Here is a 23,470-nt window from a genome sequence, read left to right as displayed (position 1 = left end):
TGCAGCATAAAAGTTACATTTCTGAAACTCCATTTGTTACAATTTAAAATACATTAATATAAATTTTTCCCCTACACTCCCCCGTTTTTTTTTTTTAAGGAAAATTTGAATAATTTTTCTTACACATGATTACCATGTCCCATTCCTGAAGGAGAAAAGATTTCCATTATTCAAGTTCAATCAACAATGGCAGCGTGTGCTCATATCAGAAAATGAGTGTGTTTCCATTTAATTTATGGCCTGTTCATCAGCATGTGTCACACATTGAAAACATGCTACCCGAAGTCAGAAGATAAACAGGTCAGGGTGTGGATAGAGCGGCACCCAACGGGAAACGCAATCGAAGCACTCCTTGAGCTGAGGAGAAGGTAGATGTGGGCAAGTACAAGTTTGGGCCAGACACTGGGTTGAAGGAGCGCAGTGTGGAATTGCAGGCCTGTCGTACATTGAAGTAACCACAGCAAGTTCACGATGTATTTGCAGAGCGGCAATCGAGAGTGTGGCTGAGAACATTCCTCCACGCAGGCATCACACAACGCCGATGTTAAGACTTTGCTCAACCTTCTCCTCAGTGGGTTTTTTCTTTCTTTTCCCACATTGCTCCATCTTATCTCCTCGGGAAGGGGAGGGATAATCATGTGTTGAATGCTCAATCACCCAAATCTGGGTTCTCCCATTGTCCAATTTTTTGTGTGGAATTTCATTCCAAAGTTCATTTAGATGAAATCGTACATTGCTTCAAAGACTGCTTTCAACACTCCGAAACAAACAAAGCATCAATTAAACACCAATCAATAAACGTCATGGGCACATGTAGTTCTACAAGACTAACAAAGATTGTTATGGAAGCATTTAACTTGCATTATATGTCATATCAATATTTTAATCCCTTTCGTTGTTATTTCCCAAAACAACATGCTAAAATATACAGAAATCCCAGTTGTACATATACTCAAAACATCCATCTCATTTGCTATTTCCATCGACATTTTAAATCTCTGACATTTCTCCATCTGTCCACTTCTCTCTCACCAAAACAGCAAACATGCTGCCATTTTTCCAACTCACATACACAAACCATCTATCACTTCCTCAAACCTTCTCAATTACGAATCCATTTTCTTTTATCAAAACAAATAAATCATTTTAAACAGTTTCACAAAAATTGTCAAATCACTTGTCAAATATCATTTAAATTGCAGCTCAAACACTCTGTCTACACATGCAGCTTCACCCTCCACAATCTTTATCCCAGTCTTAGAAAAGCATCTTAAACTTCAGACGAATAAACATCCAAACTCTCTTAAACAACTTTTTGGTCAAAACAAAATATTTCCTTTTAAAATCCAGAAATGAAAAATTAAATCTTCAGCATCTATCCAATTAAATCATGAATTTACCTTGACTGAATCGATCAAAGGGTTACACTGGGTTGTTTGCCATTGCCTTCCCAGCACAAGTTCAGGTAACCTCAACATTCGCAGACGAATAAAACAATATTTCAACGTCCATCCGAGGGAATCATCTATTATCTGTGAATCGCCCCACGTGCTAAACATCATCAAATCATTAAAATCATTCCAAATCACGTTTCTACATTTAAATCACATGCAGTATATCCACATTCACAATTGTTATTTCACAATTTATTCAAAATCCCGATGGTTGTAAAATAAAACTTCAACACTTTTTCCTAAATGGACTTCACTTTAAACAGATTCAGTCCAGAGGGTGCGCCACAAACACCAAGGAACGAGGAACAGGAAGTTCTCTCCACATCCAGTGGGAAGAAAAAGGAAAAAAACTCTGACAGGCAAAACCCACAGTTTAGCATTACTCTGTCATGGCTTCAACACATACACTAAACAGCATTGCATCTCATAGACTCGCGTGTGATCACGTGACAAATACCAATCACATTTCTATCTCATCCTCTTGAATCTGCATATGAATCAAATTTCACACCTAAAGCAAAGGCTCGAACAAAGACTCAGTGTAAAGATATGCCACCCCCCACAGATCGAGTGGAGGGGGTCTCACACAGTGTAGTGTGCGACCTTCGCGTGGAAATACAACGCAAAGAATGTATAACATGCCATTTCAAACAGACCCACAGCTCAACTCAGCACGAGTTAAAATATCGTCAAAATCCCAACAGAACACGTTTCATTGCAGTGAATATTGGAATCGCACAAGTTTCATTTTTTACTCTCAGTAACACATCGCATCTCAATGCAAATCACCAACCATGCTCCCAGCTGGTTAATCATCTCCTGCACTCCACAAAACGTTTCGTGCAAATCATTGCATTTACAAATCCGTAAAACCTCCACACAATATAATATAACAACCTCACTGCCAACAAACTTCCAGTGAGTTCAATGAACAAAAAGTAACTCTTAAAACTCTTACAAACAGGTAACTTATAATATTTATCTATTTTAACCCTATCTCGGCGTCTCAGCCGTGTCCTCGGCCATCTCTCTCATAGCCGGTCCGTATCAATGCAAACATGTGGCATGTCGCTTCATCATGCCCATTTAATTACGCGTCTGGCTCCTTAACGAGCCTCTTCTTGTCATCTGACTCCTCTTCTTCTCCAGCACTTTTCTAAAACAACTACAGTACTTATCGTTTACTTTAAAACGGACTCCCTCCGCCGGATCCTCTTCTTTCTCTCAATAAAATTATCTGACAATGAACTTTTCTTTGTTCGAAATGCGTTACCTGCTGAGAGCGCTCTCCCTTACCTTCGCTCAAGCACTTGTCGTTCCTCCAGGCACTGCCTCCGGCAGATTAAGCACCTCCGTTCACGAGCACCGCACCAACATTGGTTCGAATCCGAGTCACGGCACCAACTGATGTGGATTTTTTAAACCCACCTTGTTGTGATCGTTGTCCTCCTGAAGGATTCTAACTGGTCGATTGTGGAATCCTATTTGAATTCAGACAGAGTTTAACGTTTGTCCGATTTGATTATAAAACCCTACAAAAAACCCTATCGACACTGATAAAACTGATGTCCACACAAGTCCTTCCTTGTGAAACAATTTATTTCCTAATTATACACCATACACTTCTCACCCTTGTACAATGAACTTAAGAATCCCCATTTGATTGCAATATTATTTGGTTCTATTTCATTTATTCTTATTTTAGTTAACAGTTAGACCAACCCGATTCAATTCACTTCTACATTACATCAGAGAGTTTTATTCTAACTTGGTACTTGGTCAGTTCCAAGGAGTACGAGCCACTGAGAAACTATACTTCCTCACGTGCTCGTACTAAGAAAATGTGTCTTTCAAAACATTTTATACTTCCATGAGAGAGAGGTTGGGGGATATTCACCCAGACTGTAGACGTGTCCTTTAGACACAAAGTCACTTCGTACATTTTCTAAGCAAAGGTTCATTTATCAGCTCGGTCACTCTGCTCCAGAACAACACATTTCTTATCATTTAGGGCAAAAGTCTTTTGGCCAGAAATGACAGCCAATTCAATTTGCAGCATAAAAGTTACATTTCTGAAACTCCATTTGTTACAATTTAAAATACATTAATATAAATTTTTCCCCCACACTTGGGAAGCACGGATTCTCAATGTTTAATTGTTAACCTATCATCTTTAATAGGACTATAATAGACCAATAAAACTTTAATAGAGATTAAAAAATGTATTCTTGTATTTAAGGAGCATCTCGGCCTGGTTGTATGAGAGCAGCTCGTTTTGTGTTACGTAACTTACGTTCAATGAAAAAAGTGGGGGGGGGGGGACAATCAATATGTTGTCCCCCCCCCCTTGATAAAAAGTGGGGGGGGACATGTCCCCCACCAATCGACGCCCATAACTGTATGGTTTTCAAATGTCTCACACTCTCATTCAGTACACTGTGCAATATCTCCAACACTCTCTCTTTCCTCTCATCACATCTCTCCCTCTTCCCACCGCCTCAAATCTTGCCCCCCCCTGCCGACTCCCACCTCAACCATACCATTACCCAGTCTTCTCCTCCCCCACGAAGCACCCCTCTCTTCCCCCCCTCCTCCATGACTGTGTCTTTTTTTATCCTCTCACCTCCCTCTCAATGCTTTTCCCCTCACCCCTCCCTTTCAAATCTTACCTCTCACCTCCCCTTCTCAAAACTGCCCCCTTCACATCTGCAAAGCTGCCTCCTTCCCCCAACCTCTATCTTCCAGCTCATTCCTCCATCTCCTCCAATCTCCCATTTCCCTCCCCCCCCTCTCTTATTACTCCCCACTGCTATTCATCCCTTCACCACCTAGTTGTTTGTCCACCTTCCCATCTGACCCTTTCCCCAAGCTCTTCTACAATCTGTATTCAATGTTCAACAACTCTCACTACCTCCAACTTTCCTCCCTCACACTACCCTCCTCCTCCTCCTCTCCCTTCACCCAAAGCCTCCTCCTCTCCCTCTCCCTCAACAGTGTGGACCTCAAACATCCAGGGCCTTTGCTCGAACCTGACTGATCTCTCCATACAGATTACCACTGACAAACCAGCCATAATCTGCTTAACAGAAACACATTGCATCTCGTGGTTAAATTGTTGGTGTTAGTGGTTGATTAGCGACCTGCCGTGACACGGGCTTATTTGTGAGCGACAGCTTCGATTCCCTGTGAGTCGGGGGAGAACTGGATAGACCCTCGTAGTACCCGCACGAACCCGGGTCCGTAACAATATCATGTCCACATTTTTGTTCACGATTATATCAAAATGACAAATTTTTATGAGAACAAAAGTGGTTTGGAAACAACTATAAATCACTATTCTTGTTCAAGAACAATATCACCTCAACATTTTTGAGATTTGTAACGTTCCTTTTTGCTGATGTCAACTCCCCCCCACCCCCCACACCCCCCCCCCCACCTTTCCTCAGCAGGAACACAGGTTTCAGAATCACAAAGGTATTTCCGACCAGTTTGTGAAGCTTGAGAAATGATGATTCATTCACTTTTGTGTTTTTTTTTATGGATAAGCACTACAAAAAACAAAAACAATGCCCACTTGTACCATGAATCACAGAGTATCAAAAATTCAAATGAGAAAATTCTAATAATAAAAGAAAAACAAGGTGATAGAATCATACATACAAAACAACATTATCATAATTATACTGTATTCGACTTTAAGATATTTATGTGCTCTCGAGCAGAAAGCATCGATCCTGGATGTTGTTGGGTGACCTACAGTGGCATCTGGTAAACTGTTCCACACTGGTATTATTGCTGGCATATAGGAGCGGTCATACCGAACAAGTGACCAGTGATCTGTGGAATTATTCATTGAATTTATAATAATGTAAAAATGCAAGTTAACTGACCTACAGTGGCATCTGGTAAACTGTTCCACACTGGTATTATTGCTGGCATATAGGAGCGGTCATACTGAACAAGTGACCAGTGATCTGTGGAATTATTCATTGAATTTATAATAATGTAAAAATGCAAGTTAACTGATATTAGTTTAGTGCTTTGAGAAAGAATTTAATAAATATATGCTGGGAAAACTCGGAGAGGGCCGAATACACACATTCTTCTGGAGCAAAAACAACCTTGCAAAACTTCATCGATCTGATGACCATCTGAAACAGAAACAAGAATGACCATCTATCCCCCTCCACCCACACCCCCTCCCGGGGCTATAAGCAAGCTCCGAAACAGACCAATTACCATTCTATGTTGCAATGTTGAAGTCCACAAAGATCCATCTGTTATGTCGACACACCCTGGTAAAACTTTTATATACACTCAATATTCTTTGTAAAATTAAGTCTTCAGATTGCAACGATGTAGCAGGCTGGGGCCTTCCACTTGTCCACAAAAGCATCTTTTATTTCACTGAATAAACAGCTTGTATTGAACTAAAGTTTTTTTCTGTCTTAAGGTGGCTAAAATTGCTTCCACAGAGCACACTCAATCTTGCCAGTGAGACACAGCACAGCATAGCTTCCAAAGGAAGCACTTGCTCTGGTGAACTTTGATGGAATCCATGATGGAGGTTGCATGGTCTTCAGAAGTGCTGGAACTTCTTTTGTACATTAAATGTCTGTACATTAAACGCAGACTTACTATTCTCCTGTGTGGTAGGGGATTGATATTCAATTGCTGTGGAGGGGGCCTTGATACATACAGCATGACGTTGCACATCCAACTTTTAAAGATACATGGCACTTGAAGATATCCAAACGAGGGAGGATATTCCATTGTGCTCCAGACAAGGGCTTTGTATACTTGGGCTTGGCCAAGTGGATCCAAGTATGGAACAATACTGCGAAGGGCACTTACTCTTTGTCCAGCTCTAACGGCGATGGAGTTCACGTGAGACTGGAAACCCAAGCTCCAGGAGAAACTGACTCCGAGTGTGTCAAATTAGTGTACATGCTGCAAGGCCTTGCCACCAAATGAAGAACTGGAGGATGCTCACATGGTAGTCGTTGACTGAGACACACCCTTACATTTCTTGGAAGCAAACAGACCATTCCATTTCTGTCCCCACTCGTAGATCTTCTGCAGATCTTCACTCAGATAAAGGGTGGCATTCATTTCATCCAGCAGGCAGTAGATGGTACCATCATCAGCATAGAGGCAGGTAGGGTTATGCAGGTCGTTGCACAGATGCAGGTGAGAGTTTGAGCATAATGTAACCAAGTTACGTATGGGCTCTCCACTTAGGTTCTGCTCTGTGTCTCTGTTCTGTTGACTGCACATACATGCCACACAAATTACACCAGCTCCCTCCCCTGTTGTATACATTACAGGTCGCACCCTCACAAATATCCTACATATCAAACCTTGTGAATAAAACTATTACTGCACATACGTGTCACACAATATTTGCTTGCTTGCATGCATGCCCCCCCCCCCAACCCCACAGTGTTCCGACTGTTGAAATAAACCCGTACATGTTTGTTTCAACTTGCTCACTTTTTTCCCATATTGGTCGAACATAGTCTGCACCATTAGATAGACGGGAAGTTTAGGCCCATTGTTTGGCTCCATAACTAGCAAGTGCGTTACCATGGTTCTGCTCAGCCATATCAATAAATTGACAGGTGCGCGCTGAGGGTATGAACCTTAATTTGTCGGACTAAACCAACAGCCAGGTAAATGTTTAAAAATAACAGTGCACCCTGCCTGGCTTGGCCATTCCAATCGATGTTAGTGTCTGCTTCACATCCCAACGGACTGCTTACTTCTCCGAGACATGCCAGCCTGCAAGGCCGGAGGTCGGGAAGTGTCCGAGAAGTCCCCCTCATGTTGAATGTCGAACCTCAGTTCCATAACAAATATATAGAGTGTTAGTGTGAGAAATTTCTTATGTTAACACAAAGATTCAATGGCTCAGTTGGCTGTCATGACATAAGCAATGAGGTCCTTCAATTTGACTCCCTTCAGTTTGACTCCCTGGTTGAGTAAGATTTTTTTCACATTTAATTTGCCCCACACAATAATTTATTTATGTTTATTAAATACGACAAGCACCTGCTCCCCATGGCAGCAGCCAAGGGGGTTATATTACTATCGATGGTGTCAGGGGGATGATGGGAAGGGGTTTGATGAGGAGGATGATGGGAGAGGGTCATGGGGTGAAGGGATGCTGAGTTGGAGAACACAAAGAAGGGGTGGGGATTGGGGTGGTGGAGGGGGTGGGGGGGGGATACTGGCAAAAAAAAAAAAAAAAAAAATACATAAACTATGTCTACCTTTGGTGGCAGAGGAAACAATGAGAGAGTAAAACCATCTAATCTTTGTTTTTATTTTGGTCAGGCTTTCAAAGATTGATTGCAAGTTTAATAGCATACACATGATGTACGAATATGTTTGTTTTTTAAGGATGAGCTCCATGGAGAAAAGTCCACAGTGCTCTTTCAATTCATTTGCATCTGCCATGTGTTTAGGTATTAATATTTCCTTGATCTCTATCCTTTGAGGTAAAAGTATTGAAAAAGTTGTTCCACTGAAATTAATGTACTTTTATTTTAATATGTAGTTCAACAATTGACGAAAACAATCCAATTTCAATGGATTGCTGATTTTTTTATCTTTTAAATTTTCAATCTGAAATGAAAAAGCAATAATTTTCAACTTTAATGTTTGGCATCATTTAACATGAAGATAGTTTTAAAAGTTATCTCCGATATGAAAAGCACTTCCCAAACATAGTGTTGAACACCTGACGGATCTCCATCATACGTAGTCCGTAGATCAGAGGGTTACAAAACGACGGCATCACAAACAGCATCAAGTCAAAAATAGCTTGCAGGTAATTCGAGATCGAATAATTTTTTCCAATGCGAATGAAGATGATATAAAATATACCAGGCATGAAAAATGCCAATAGGCAGATGAAATGCGTCACACACGTGTGCAGAGCTTTGTTGATGCTATCTGAATGTTGTCTCTGCCGCAGACAAATCCACAGAATGCAAACATAGCTCCATGCAATGATTATGAGAGACACACCTGTGCTTAAAAGCGTAATGATGGTCCCGTAAACACTATTAAATGTTGTGTCACCACAAGCAAGTTTGAACAAACCGCCGTGGCTGCAGAAAGAGTTTGGCAACAGTTTTTGCTCACAAAACGTTAACGGAAGCAAAAGGAAAACAAACCCCAAAACCATCAATATTGCAGAGGATATCACAAGAGCATTTACCTTGTGGGTTCTGCTGTTTGTTATGAGAACATTGTAACGGAGTGGGTAATGGATAGCCACGTAGCGATCAATGGCCATTAAAGCAAACAGGTATGTTTGGAAAATTGCGTAAAAATGAAGGAAGAACACTTGAACCATGCAGATGGGAAATGATATCACATTTGTCACAACCAGGCTGTACAGGGCACGAGGGACAGTTGCTGAGCTGCCGACAATGTCGATCGTTGCCAGATTGCACAGAAAGATGTAGACGGGTTTGTGCAGTTGCCTTTCCATTATGATGAGCATGATCAGAGTCAGGTTTTCTACGAGGATGAATAAATATACAAGGAAAAAGGCAATAAAAGTCCAGAGGCGATGGTTGTTCTTCTCAAGGTATGTCTGAAGGAGAAATATGTCAGGATGCTGAGACTGGTTGTTTGCACGCTTGCCATTGTCCTCCATAATTTATGTCCAATGGAGTGAAAAGCAAATATGATGCAAGAATATAATCTGTAGCTGAACATAAGCCAAATGTAAGATAATGCCAGCATGTTGGACATTTATTTGGCAACTGTCTCCACCTTTCATCACAGAATAATAATCCCATGTGGATTGAAAATGAAGTTCCATTTCGGTTGTGGTCACCAGAGGGCAATTGCATGAAACTATTTTGAATATTACCTCTCTTGTTGATTGTGCTTCATTAAGATCTGGTCAGTTTCTTCAAAAAAAAAATCCTTGATTATATTAAACATCTCATTTCCTTTAAACGTCAGAATCCCTTTCTAATGTATAAAGTCCTGCTTCCTTCAGCTTCTCCTCATTGCTTCGTCAAACTCGGACAACAATCAATTTAGTAACCCTATGTTGTACCCTCTCTGGCAGCGATATCCTTTCTCAGATGTGGTGACCAAAACTGAACACACACTATTCGAGATGAGGCCTCATTAAATTCCGACACTGTAAACGCTTCCTTTGATTTATAATTTATCTCACTTCAAATAAAACCGAAGACCCTGTTAGCTTAACCGATAAATGCTTGTTTTGCTCCAATATTTTTCAAAAGAACGATTCTGTAATCATTGTTTGTTGCAATGTAATTTGTCATTCTTAACGAGAAAATATTTAATTTCAAACTTTCTCAACCTATGATTCAATGAGTGCAGATCTGAAGATATGACATATGCAAGGAATATTTATTTCATCCAACATCACTTTTCCTGCGATGGATTATAACGTGGGTATTTATCTTTCGTGATGGTCATCACACGAAAATACGCAATTTAGTGTGTTTCCGTCTGTGGATAATGTGCACAGATGTGGATAAAACAATGGAAGAAACGTTTATGAAACACTCAAAGTCCCATGGTGGCGATCTGGTTTTACACGGAACAATGCAGCTTCCCTAAGATGGGTTCTCACCACACATGAGCGGTCCCAATACTTGGCTGAAACATTTGCAATGGCAGAAATGCACACATATTCATCAGCTGAACATAGAGATGTATCGAAAGCCGAGATCAAGAGAAGTCAGCATTATGTTAACATAACAATGGAGGCCTTTTCCAACTTCCAAGACCCATTTGATTCTTCAATTAACAGAAGCAGACTCTATAACATATCCTCAGGTGCTGCAGTATCAGCTGACATTGAATCTGATCTACTTACAGCTGAGAAGCAAGGGGCCAGAGCAAGGTCCAATTTTGTGGAGCTCAGACTAAAGAAGAAAGAAGTCGACTTCTTTGAGCCAATTAAGAAAATCAATTTGAAGACGATGGCCAATGCAAAAAAGAAGGTTGAACTTAAATCTTCTCAAAGCAAAGTGGTTGAATACAAGCACATGGGGTCTTGCATATCAGCTCTTGATACAAATCAGATTCAATCAGCTCTTGATTGCATTAGCTGTACATTGTTACCAAGCTTCTCGTGAAATCACAAGACATCACAGTCAACATGGCAGAGGTAATGAAATTCTGTCTCACACCCGTGCCATACTGCATAGGTACCGCTGACGGTTACCTCGCAAAGACAAACAAGGCAGTAGGATTTTCATTTGTCACAAAGGGAGTAATGGATGAAAAACTTCCAAATGCTGGTGTACTCACAATAGAAGATGGAAATGCCCTGTTCTACTGCTCGCATGAAATAACTGATACATTCAAACAGATATGTGTGAAGTTGTACAATCAGACAAAGAAGAATGATGATGTCATAGTCAGGACTGACATGAACAAGTACAAATTCTGTGAAGGCTCTTCAACGAAAGTGGAGAGGTATTACAGATAAAAGTTTTAGTGAAAGGAGCTTACACAAAGAAACCCTGTGATTGGAAGGCTTTCTTGTGCAACGAAGAAAACAAGGAACAGATAATTGGACAAATGCAGTGGTGTAGTCTAGGTTTTTGTAGTGAGTATACTGTGATGATCCCCGAATCCCTCCCCGCCTTTGCCACATCTGTGCCAGAGCGACACCCCACAAGCACCACGGCACTAACACATACACTACATGCATCCACACACAATTGAGAGCATTCTACAAGACTGGGTATGAGTTATCAACAAATTATAGCAACACAGACTATAACAGCTAATGACATTTACAGCTGGGAAGATTTAAACGCTTCGGACTGATTTTCTACCGTTTTTAGTGATGCCTAGTGATTTTGCATGGCTGGAGGATACAAATTAAAACCGTATGTTCACTTGTCTTCCAAACCATTCATTTATTCATTCACTTGCCATTGCAGTGAAAGACCGAATTGCGGCAAGTTTTACAAAGAAAAAAAAATATGACACTATGACACAAATATTAAAAAGTCCATAAAAAGGGCACAACATCAATTGTATGCAAACATGCAGAGTTTCAAAATATCAATATTAAAAATTCTAGTAAGGTGTAATGTATATATATAGTCATACATCTATGAAGCCAAGAAGGGATGGATTGTGAAAGTAATATAAATTCAGGTTACAAAAATATTAACATTATATTTGTGATTTGTTCAAAGATAAAATGCCAGTAAGTGATCTTGAAAAATCAACGTCTATTCATATTTAAAATCTGGATCAAGAAGAGCATGGGACTATTGCTAAATCGAGTCGCGTAATCTGCTTGGGGGTGGGGGGAGGTAAGAAGGGGGTGGGTGGGGTAACTAGCCTGGTAGTCTTCAAAACTTTCCAAATATGTTTGTACTCAGGCATCTGAGGTGTGCTTTGCCTCCTTGCTTGTGTGGCAGAGCGATGGCTTCTCAACTATGTTGTGACGTACTGCCTTGGTTCAAAAAGACTTATAGGGGGCCCAATGATGCTGATCATCATCAAATTACTTACATTGGACAACAACAACGTTGATCTCTTGTCCATGCAGACATTGTTCATTAGACTGAAACCCCTTTCACACTCAGCCGTGCTGCAAGAGATGGTCTGTATGCATCGTATGAGAGGTTTTAGGCTTTCAGGCTCACTTTGTGGGTGCTCAAGGAAATCTCTCATACCATTAACTGCTTGGTCTTCACGAAGATTGAACCGCCTGCACAGTCGTTTCACTCGTGACTCACCATACCGTATGCCAGGTGTTGATGGCCAGTTGCTTGTGTCCAGAATGCTGAGATCAAGAAGCATTTCACTTTCAAATGAGAGGCGCTTCTCCATATTGTTGATCAGACTTTGTAGGAATTGCTTTGCATTGATTGATGTGAGCTTTCCATTTGACTCCAGGGAAACCGATCCAAAATGTCCCGAAGCCTTTGCTTTTAATGCCACTTCCGACATCTCTCCTGGACAGTCTTTGAATGATGCCAGCAATCGGATGGTGCGCTTCAGAAGATGTTCTGCTCTCAACAGTGTGATTGAATGGGCCTGAAGTTGCTGAGACAGGTTTGCAAGTTCAGACAGTACATCGTACATGAGTCCAAGGTCACATCTAAATTCCTTGCTTTGCATACGATGTGCCAGACCTCTGCAAGTTTGCCTCTCTTTGCTGTTTCATGTTTGGGCTCTCGCAGCATTTTCAAAGTGTCTGTTGAGTGCTTCATATGATATCCACACAGCCTTTACAGCACGGAAGCTGCTGGCCACCCATCGCATATTTAAAACTCTGCCAATTTTCTTGACTCGTGAGCCCACTTTGAGTGCTGCTTCCACAAGTTCCCGTGAATTTTTATTGGACTGACTGTAGAGATTGTGGATCTTCTCCATGAATGCTTTGAAATGGTTGATTGACTGAACCTCATCCATAGCATCAGATACAGCCAGTTCCAAACGGTGGTTCATGCAGTGCCATGTGAAGAGGTAAGGGTACCTTGCAGTCAACCTGGTTGCCACACCAGAATTCTTGCCTAACATGACACTGGCTCCATCAGACACAGATGAGATCCAGTTCTTTTGAAGCCACTCTTCACTGAAGCCTGCAGCGTACAAACAGCTCAATAGGGCTTCCTCTATACGCTCTGCCTTTTGGCTTTCTTGCTCAACCAGCTCCAGAAACACAAATTCCTGAGTAGCTCCATCTATAGAGGCTTTCACATTGACAGTCATGGCAGATTTGTGGCTAAGAGATGTAGCCTCGTCAATGAGAACAGACAACTTGCTTGAAGAAGACACAATGCTGTGAACAATTTTCTTCTGCATCTCTTTTGCTACATGTTCTACGATTTTGAGTGCCCATGCTGACACCATTTTATCCCTGAAGCTCAATGAGATTGTCATGGTCAATGAAAGGTCGGTTCATCTTCGCAAGGTAGTATGCTGTCCTGAATACAGCATCTGTCTCAGCTCACACAGTCTCTGACACAGCTCTCACTACATTTCCAAGTAAATCCTGTCCACCCTTTTCAGTGAGCTCTTGGGCTATTTCATGTGCCCTGGACATCTGATGTCGTCGAATCTTGTTCCTCAAGGAGGCCAGGGCTGTTTGTCTGTTTCCGTTTGAGCCTGAGGACTGGATCTTAAAGGAAACCCACTCCTCAGATATGGACACTCTTTTTTTCTGTGTGGACGCCAGTTGATTTTGCAGTGCTATTTTTCCCAGTACGAAATGCAAGCCGCGGCTAAACTGCGAAACATAAGCCGTTTTTAATCGGATTTTCGAGGTAATCTCATTACCACCCGAAAGATACTGGTAAATCCGAAAACAGATTGAAAATTTTTCGTTCCCTTCGATGGCGAGGTGCCGAAATGTACTTGGCCCACCAACAATCGTTTTTTTCTGTAATTTAATCATCACAAGTCCAACAACCGAATGATACCCCTCGTTTCGTAGGTCTATACCTCACCTACCTCCAAGTTCCGATGAAAAAATTATTTACATTAACCGCCGCGAAAGGCAAGTAATCAGCGCATTTTATTTCCTGTTCTCAAAGTACCCAAAGCTGCTTTAGTCGCCAAAATACCAAAAATCCTCCGATTTTCACCTGGTTTTCTATGTTGGGATTTAGCGGATGGCTATCGACTGCAAAATCTGAAAACAGAATTCCAAAATATCTTTCCGTTCGTTCGTGAGAGCCGGTAGAGTGAAACTGCATCACAGCCATAAGGCCAAAGTCACACAAACAACAAAAAGTCACACAAATTCAACACACACATCATCATGCAGGTAATAACGTCAGGCATCCGGCGATATCAGTTATAAAGGTGAAAGCAGCAATTTTGTTCGCTAAAGGGGCCCCAAACTGTTGCGGCCTACAACTGTCCTAGGCGTGACCCTCCGGGCCGCGATGCCGCGATTTCTTTTAACACTCATAAAACGACGATACAAATTCCGAAAACGTCCAAACATACCTCAAAATGTTCAGGTAGTTTACCGTCCTCCCTGAGCTTGTCAAGAAACAGCGGTCACAGACAGACAGACAGATTGCTGGAATTATAGAGAGATTAACTAATTTGTATGCGACTTTCACTTACGAGGTATAGCGTTAGTATCAGGCTGCTCCTTTTCTGTAGTTTCTGTAGTATCATCCGAAGCGGCAGTAACTTCAGGGCCAGGCTTAGAAAACACTCAAAGAGTGTAGTTTGCTTTCTTTTCATAATGTTAGCTAATTAAAAACTTTCAACGCTAGCTACTGTCAAACACGTGTTCATCATTGGTAGGTGCGTTCATCATTGGTAGGTGCGTTCATCATTGGTAGGTGTGAGGTCAGGTGTAGGTCACGTGTAACAGCCAGTGAGCCACCGCCTTTCATGCTTTATAACAGCACCGCACTGGAGTGGGGGTGAAGTTTATGAATGAAGTAGATGGCTTCCCCCGCAAGGCTTATTTTATTGCAGTTATACTCTACCCGGTATGCGGGAACAAAATCAATGAACTGAAAGTTCTGTCACAAAACTATATCGTAACGTATCCTTGCGCAGTTTTAAGTGGGTATACGGAAATCCTGAAGATTTCTTAGTGGGTATACAGCGTATACCTGCGTATCACGTAGACTACACCACTGGACTAATGCACACCCGTTGGTCAGAATAAGTACAAGTTGATCGGAGAGTACTTTTGATAAAGAATGGAGAAGCCTTCGATATTGCCAAGGAAGAACACATTCCTGATTTTAGGTCAAACCAAGAAGAAACAGACAGTAGGGTTGTTCTCTACTGCACCGATGCTGCAGAGCAGGGATACCAGTATGCAAGGGTCAGGAGTCCCGACAGTGACATATTCTGGATCTTGCTGCATCATGCCAGGAAAATAGACATTACTATCGTCTTCGATACAGGTCATGGCAACAAGAAGCGCCTTATTAACATTACAAATTTCTCTGAACACTACACAGAGCAAATGTGTGAGGCGATGCTGGCGCTACATGCATTCACCGGTTGTGATTCAGTCAGCTCTTTCAAGGAGTATTGGAAAGATTAAACCTCTCAAGCTGCAACTCAAATTTCCTGCACACTGTGATTCCCTGAAGCATTTGGGAGATGACTGGAATGTTGATGATGATCTTCTGATCGGGTGTGAAAAGTTCACCTGTGCACTGGATGGTAAATCCAAATCGGAGAGTATAGATGAAGTGTGGAACTTGATGATCAAGTCAAAGTGTGATGGGGATATTTCAGTTGACAGTCTAACATCCAGTACCATTGACCTGGCTCGATTGCCTCCGAGTATGGCATGCTTGAGAGAACATGTTGCTCGAGTAAATTATCAGACAAGAACATGGAAAATGGCAAATGTTGCCATATGCGAGATCCGCAAACCCTGGGAAGGATATGGATGGAAAGAGGATGGAGAACCCCTCTGGTGTGCAGATAAAATGATCTTACCACAAAAACTAATTGATGTGCTGGAGAGAGACAACAGAACTAATGTCTCCGTTCCCCACTGTTTTGTCCTTCCTACTCCCTCCCCTCTTGTGTCATGCCACCCACCCCTTGCTATGCGTTGTGTGTTCGCTATCACACGAGCCTCGACAAGGTATATAAAAACAAAAACGAAAACAAAAAACTGGAAGAGTCTGATGATAAAACAGGAGAACAGGAATACACTGCAGATAGTGATACAGATAGCTCCTCTGATGAGGACTAAAACAGTAAAAGTGAGATTTGTGATAATGGCGTACTGGGACATTATATTTTACTGGGGCATGCAAGGAAAGGACATTATTAACAGATTGGATTGTGTAAATAAGTGTTATCTTAGGCGTTAGGGATTCCCTATGATATTTGTTCTGAGTGAGACTAAAATAATAAACAGGTGCTTATAAATCTCTTCGAGAGGCTGAAATTATGAGTAAATCAACTTGTTCATTTAAAATATTGAAAAGGAAGACACCCTGGAGGGGAAAAAGTGACGCGTTTTCATTTTCCAATCCCCCTCCCCTCCCCATCCAATGCAATTTCTACTGCTTTAAAGCCGGTATTGTTTTCCCCCCCAAAAACGTTGATTGTGACACTTTATTCTTTGGGTACATGTTTTAAAATTTCATCAGCTACATAATAAGTAAGAAAATAGTCGTCCCTATGAATGCTGAGAGGGGTGCATTGTGGGTCCTCCTGGCCCCTGGACTAGAAGTGGCCACAGCTAAAGCAGAAATGAAACAGTTTGCCAAAAGGTATGGCAAGGGCTGATGCACACTCTTTGAGAACTCTATTTCCAATTCCTTCAGGTTCAGATGTCTTATTTACTCCACACCAGAGCAGAGGATCACGAGCACTCACAATGTTTTCTTCCTCCAAGTATCTCCCAATTTCAACAATGGCATCTGCCCGTACCAATCGCATGGGCAGATTGGTACGGCAAAAAAATGCATGTTACCGAGTGGACCAAGTGTTGTTGAAACACGGATATGTTGTTCGACGATACGTTTGACCGTGTAATATGTGGAATTCCAACAAGTTTTGACGTCCTTGATCAGCTTTGTTGAAGCCATTGAGTTTTGACTTTGGATATCAGTCAATCTGTCCATGGCTTTCATGCTGTGGTGGAAGTGTCTTACCAGAATTCTGACTTTTAGTTGCAGAATTTTTAGAGTTTCTATTCCCTTCATTGCACCCTTGACAACAATTAAGTTCAGAGTATGAGCATAATGTAACCAAGTTACGTATGGGCTCTCCAATTAAGTTCTGCTCTGTGTCTCTGTTCTATTTACTGCACATACATGCCACACGAATTACACAAGCTCCCTCCCCTGTTGTATACAATGCAGGTTGCACCCTCACACATCCTACATATCATCCCTTGTGAATAAAACCTTTACTGTACATACATGCCAAACAATATTTGCTTGCTTGCATGCATGCCAACTGCCCCCTCCCCCCAAACCCACAGTGTACCTACTGCTTAAATAAACCCATACATGTTTGTTTCAAGTTGCTCACTTTTTTCCCCATATTGGTCAAACATAGCCTGCACCATGAGATAGACGGGAAGTTAAGGCCCATTGTTTGGCTCCATAACTAGCCAGTGCGTACCCACGGTTCTGCTCAGCCATATGAATAAATAGACAGGTGCGCACTGAGGGTGCGAACCTTAATTTGTCTGGCCAAACCAACAGACAGGTAAATGTTTAAAAAGACAGTTCACCCTGCCAGGTTTGGCCATTCCAATCGATGTTAGTAGTTGCTTCACATCCCAACGGACTGCTTGCTTATCCGAGACATGTCAGCCTGCAGAGCCAGAGGTCGGGAAGTGTCCAAGAAGTCCCTCTCATGTTGAATCTCGAACCTCAGTTCCGTATATATATATATGTATATATGTATATATGTATGTATATATATATATATATGTATATATGTATGTATATATATATATATATGTATATATGTATGTATATATATATATATGTATATATGTATGTATATATATATATATGTATATATGTATGTATATATACATACATATATACATATATATACATACATATATACATATATATACATACATATATACATATATATATATATATATATATATATATATATATATATATATATATATATATATATATATATATATATATATATATATATATATATAGTATCCGGGCGTAGTGGCATGCGCCTATAATCCGGCTACTCGGAGGCTTGGGTTGGAGGATCGCTTGAGGACGGGGACTCTGCGCTGGGCCGCGCTATGAGAGGGTGTAGGGCAGCCCAGAATCATGGCGAAACCCAATCCTTATCCCTGTGTCGTAAGAGGCGACGAGGGTTGCGTCAGGAAGGGCATCCGGCGTAAAACCTATGCCAAATCAGTATGCGGATCATAACGGATGATCCGCTGTGGTGACCCCGAAAGGGAGCAGCCGAAAGAAGAACAACAACACATATATATATATATATATATATATATATATATATATATATATATATATATTGTTCGTGTGAGAAATTTCTGATGTTAACAAGAAGATTCAATGGCTCAGTGGGCTGTCATGACAAAAGCGATGAGGTCCTTGAGTTTGACTCCCGGGTTGAGTCAGAATTTTTTCACATTAGCCCCATATTAGAATTTATTCATGTTTATGAAGTACTCGAAGCACCTGCTCCCTATGGTCGCGGCCAAGGGGGTTATATTATTATCAGTAGTGTCAGGGGGATGATGGGACGGGGTGGGATGAGGAAGATGATGGGAGAGGGTTATGGGGTGAAGGGATGCTGAGTTGGAGAACACAAAGAAGGGGTGGGGATTGGGGTGGTGGAGGGGGTGGGGGGGATACTGGCAAAAAGGAAACGATGTGGTGGATATGGGGAAATAAATAGTTTATGACGGAATGACAAGGAATGATATTAGATCGAATGGCTTCTTAGAAAGCATCTCTTGCCTGAGCAAATGGTAAAGGTATGTAGTCATGGGAATGCATGTATGTATGTGTATATATATATATATATATATATATATATATATATATATATATATATATATATATATATATATATATATATATATATATATATATATATATATATATAAATATATATATATATATATATATATATATATATATATATATATATATATATATATATATATATATATATATATATATTAGACTGGTGTTGGCGTAGTGGTTAGGGTCGCGGCTTGGGATCCAAAAGGTCCTGAGTTCAAGCCCCGTTGGCTGCTTGAATTAATATACACCAGGGGGTTGACTCAGCCCCTCATCCTTATGAGGTCGGCGAAGTGAGTACCAGTGTACTGGGCCCGGTGTATGCCCCGGTTAGAATAGGTGTACCATATCCCTGTGTCGTAAGAGGTGACCAGGGTTGTGTCAGGAAGGGCATCCGGCGTAAAACCTTTGCCAAATCATTACGTGGATCATAACGGATGATCCGCTGTGGCGAACCCGAACGGGAGCAGCACAAAGAAGAAGAAGATATATATATATATATATATATATATATATATATATATATATATATATATATATGTACATGTACATATTGTTACGGGCTGGGGGGGGGGGGGTCGGCCGCCAACCGACAGCTCTGAACGGAGCCGCAAGTCGAGTCGGCCCAACCGATCGCCCGGAATATAGATCGCCGCCTGGATAAGTCCGAGCGACGGGTCCTTGTACAAGAACCGAAATACGCCAATGGGCAGATCACGTGAGGTAGGGTCGATTGCCAATCTTCAATGTGCCTAAATACCCACGTGATCCAACTACCGGGATATTCCACCCTCGACGGAACTCATATGGAACAAACCGCCGAGGCGAGCCTGTCCCGTGCGCGATTCCGAGCGGCTTAATAGCCGAGAACCGTCCGTCCAAATGTCCCCCTTTTTCGGCAAACCAACGGCTTTCTAACTCCCAACACACGAAATGCTCAGTCAATGAAAGAATCGACGCGACGAGCTGAAGACATTTAACAATTGGGATATCTATTAATAATTAATAATGGTGAACTGGGGAAGCACGTAAGAGCAGAACTATACCGACTTTACGAAATGCGATGCAAACATTTACAGCACACAAAGCACTTTACAGTTTCCTACTTATTAGACGGGCCCACGTACGCGCGCGTGTGCACACACACGTGCACACACACACACAATAAATAGTGGCAGAGGCCTTTAATAACGAGCTCCAGCTCGGAGGACAGGTGAGCTGAAACCCAGAACCTATCTCGAACCTCTCCACCTCGTGTGGTCTTTAAGTGGTTCGGACCCGGGCTCCAGCGAGAGCGAGCTGGATCCAATCGCCGTGAGCCGCGATCCTTCCCGAGCTCCCGTGAATCCTCCCGTGCTTCTCAACACTGGTGCTGGTGAAACGAGGCGCCGATCCTTCCCGTCGATGCGTCGCTTCCCTGAGGAACCACCTCCAAGAAGAGGTCGATGAGTTGCACCAAGCCGGGAACCAAACGGAGAACAAAGAGCTCCACGAACCAAGAAGAAGAAGCCACCATTCGCAGCTCGAGCCGAGCAACCGGCTCAACTCTCTCCCAAACAAAGCAGCTTTCCAAGAAGTCTACCGAGCCAAGCAGAAGCCGAAGGCCCACTGAACCACCAAAGCAAAAAGCCACCTCCCGAGCCAAGCCGCAGCCGAAGCTCACCGAGCCAGCCGAAGCAAAAAGCTTCCGAAGACCTCAACCCGAACCCAAGACAAACAGGACCCGAAGGTCTGCTGAACGACTACCCTCAACTCCGAACACGAACAAAGAAAAGATCTCCTCTTATCCTTCTCCGCCCCCTCCCCCACGCCCGGCATGACTCATGCCCTCGTGATCCATCCCGCACTCAACCACGGGTGAGAGGGAGTTGTTGACATCATGAATCACGGGACGGCAGGGTTCTTCTTCCTCTTCGCAGAAGAGGGGGAGGGATGTCTCCATTGTTCGTTCCCTAACTATTAAATCGATCTGCAGCGCATCTAATCGATTTCTGAACATTTAAACAATGGAATGTGAGCTATCTCGGGAACAAGCACTTATCGACATGGCTGACTAAAGGAACCTGTATGTTGTGTGCAATCGAATTCCAAATTCGTAATAATATATATATATATATATATATATATATATATATATATATATATATATATATATATATCACAAACGATGTTAAAAACCAGCTTGGGATGCACTGCAATGTTTGAAGTCAAGTTAGGATTACACAAGAGATCAGTTCAAGTCCTCTACAATTTGTAATCGTGATGGAAGAATTGATGAAGAATGAAAGGTTAGAATTCCCATGTGTTATTATTTGCCGATTACTTGATATTGAATGCTGAAAGTGAAATAGTAGCAAAAGAGATGTTTCACAAATGGACTGGAGTGAAGCCGATGATGCAACATCACAAACACGCATGCTTCCCAGTTTCCACCTTAAGCAAAGTTGAAAGATGGTAAAAGGTTCCACCAGGAATGATGCGATATCAAATATCAAGTTAAAAAAAAAAAAATCCACTTTGACCCGTGACCCCAAATCCGAACCCCCCCTTGGGCATGAAGCATGGTTAAATCCAAACAATCATTGGATATTTCATGTGTCCCCCAATGATGATTGCAAACACAAAGTTTCATTAAAATATCTCATAATGTGCTTGGTTTTGCATGTTTTGGTATTTTACTTTTTGATCCCACCCCAGGGGGACGGGGCCTAAAGTGTGACTGCTCTCGGACCCTCATGCCATGTGGTGATCACAACTCCAAAATTTGGTGACTTTCTCCCTCACCGTTGAGGAAGAGATAAATGACGGATGGAGAGAGGATATGCACACACAGAGAGGCGATAACAATATCCCCCCGTTTTCGTTTTTTCAAATAAAAAGTGAAATGGAGAAGAAAGGATTATATATGAACAAGAATACAAGCCGGTAGGCGACGAGGGATTCGCAAGACACCCTATTTTTGAAGGACTACCATTTGAAAAATAAAACCTTAATCAAAAATCGGCTCGAGTAAATTAGGGACGAATTAAGTAAAAAAAAAAAAATGTGTCATTATTTTTGTTGACATTACCTCAGATGACGGCAAACAGAGTGGACGTCAGAAGAACACAAAACAAAACGTAACGTGAAGAGAGAAAGAGAAAGAGAGAAAGAAAAAAATGACCATAAACAGAAGTTCAGGGAAATACGAACCAGACCGTGGGTCACGCGAGAAGACTTCAAAGTCGGGTGTTTTTGATGAACCTGGCGGTGTAGCGGACGATAATATAATGGGAGGTGTAGAAAAATATTTTTAAAGATGTTTTTCAAATTCCACATAACTTGATTTATACCATATTGTTGGAAATCGACAAAGACAGAAATGCCGGTGATTCCATTTATTTTGAATCCTTTTCACTTTGGTCAATAACTTTTGGATCGAGGAGAGATCGAAGGTGGAACGACGGTGTCGTTCTTTACAAACACTATATACACACATTAAATGACGGTAAATAGACGCCCTATTTTTAAAGGACTACCATTTGAAAAATAAAACATAAATCAAAAATCGGCTCGAGAAAAATTTTATAAATATCTCGAAGTGTTTAATTCCGAAGTCTCGTTTCTCCACATTCAAAACTGTAGGACAACGATTGAAAATAGTGAACGTGCGGTTTTTCGGCCACTGCACAGCAATGGGTGGTTGCTTAGCAACGAAACTCAAACGCACATTCCCAACTCATCTGGCACCTGTCGCCAAGTTTCATCGAAATCGGTTTGCTGGTCTGTGCTGTGGAGCCTCGCGTTGCAGACACACACACACACACGCACACACACACGCACGCACGCACGCACGCACGCACGCACGCCCGCACGCACGCACGCACGCACGCACGCACACACACACACACACACACACACACACACACACGGAAAACCCGACAATAAGGGATATCTAGCGAATCCAATAACAAAGGTTATTGAGTGATAAAGAAGGAGAAAGAAAAATTAGTGGCCAATGGCCTTGTTTCATGTGAGGAAAAGGAGTTGGACAGAATTTAATTCAATGTCGGCAGTGGTTTAGATGGCGTAACAAGAGGTGCAGTGCCATCACATGAAAATTGGGAACAAAAGTTGGGATTGTCACATGTAAAATATGTGAGGATCAATCATTTCAAGAAAAATGATGATGAACGAAAATACATGGTCCTGAGCTGATGAAGAAAAGTTTAAATGTCTCTGCTAACTTCGAGAGGTGATAGAGGCATCAAAAGTTGCAGAATTAGCTGTTAGATCAATAGCAGTGCCGGCCTGGAATAAGTACACAACTATGAGGTATCAAGAAGCACAGAAACATTCCATTATCTGTAAGATTTGAAGTTTATAAAGTCTGTATCAGACTGATAATGATATATTGAGTGAACGAGAAACACCCGCTCCAGTGAGGAGCGGGTGTTTGTGCCAAGGAAGGACGTTGGAAATGTGGTCACATTGGAAAAGGACGTCAGAAAAGGACAG

At 41.8% G+C, this 23,470-nt stretch overlaps 1 protein-coding gene and 1 long non-coding RNA gene across 2 annotated transcripts in view; one reads left to right on the top strand and one right to left on the bottom strand.

Moving 5' to 3' along the window:
• The window catches only part of LOC147021910 (uncharacterized), a 135,027-nt gene that overhangs the window by 76,201 nt on the left and 35,356 nt on the right, over positions 1–23,470 (top strand). The gene's annotated exons all lie outside the window — the stretch shown is intronic.
• On the bottom strand, positions 7,700–9,626 carry LOC147021912 (olfactory receptor 52Z1P-like). The gene has a single exon (XM_085893524.1). The coding sequence runs from the start codon at positions 9,121–9,123 to the stop codon at positions 8,152–8,154; it is 972 nt and encodes a 323-aa protein (XP_085749650.1). The 5' UTR covers positions 9,124–9,626; the 3' UTR covers positions 7,700–8,151.

This window comes from Eptatretus burgeri, chromosome 8, assembly GCF_056783735.1.
Source record: "Eptatretus burgeri isolate ZD-2024b chromosome 8, Ebu_testis_v1, whole genome shotgun sequence".
Lineage (NCBI taxonomy): Eukaryota > Metazoa > Chordata > Myxini > Myxiniformes > Myxinidae > Eptatretus > Eptatretus burgeri.
This window is presented reverse-complemented; position numbering and strand designations above follow the sequence as displayed.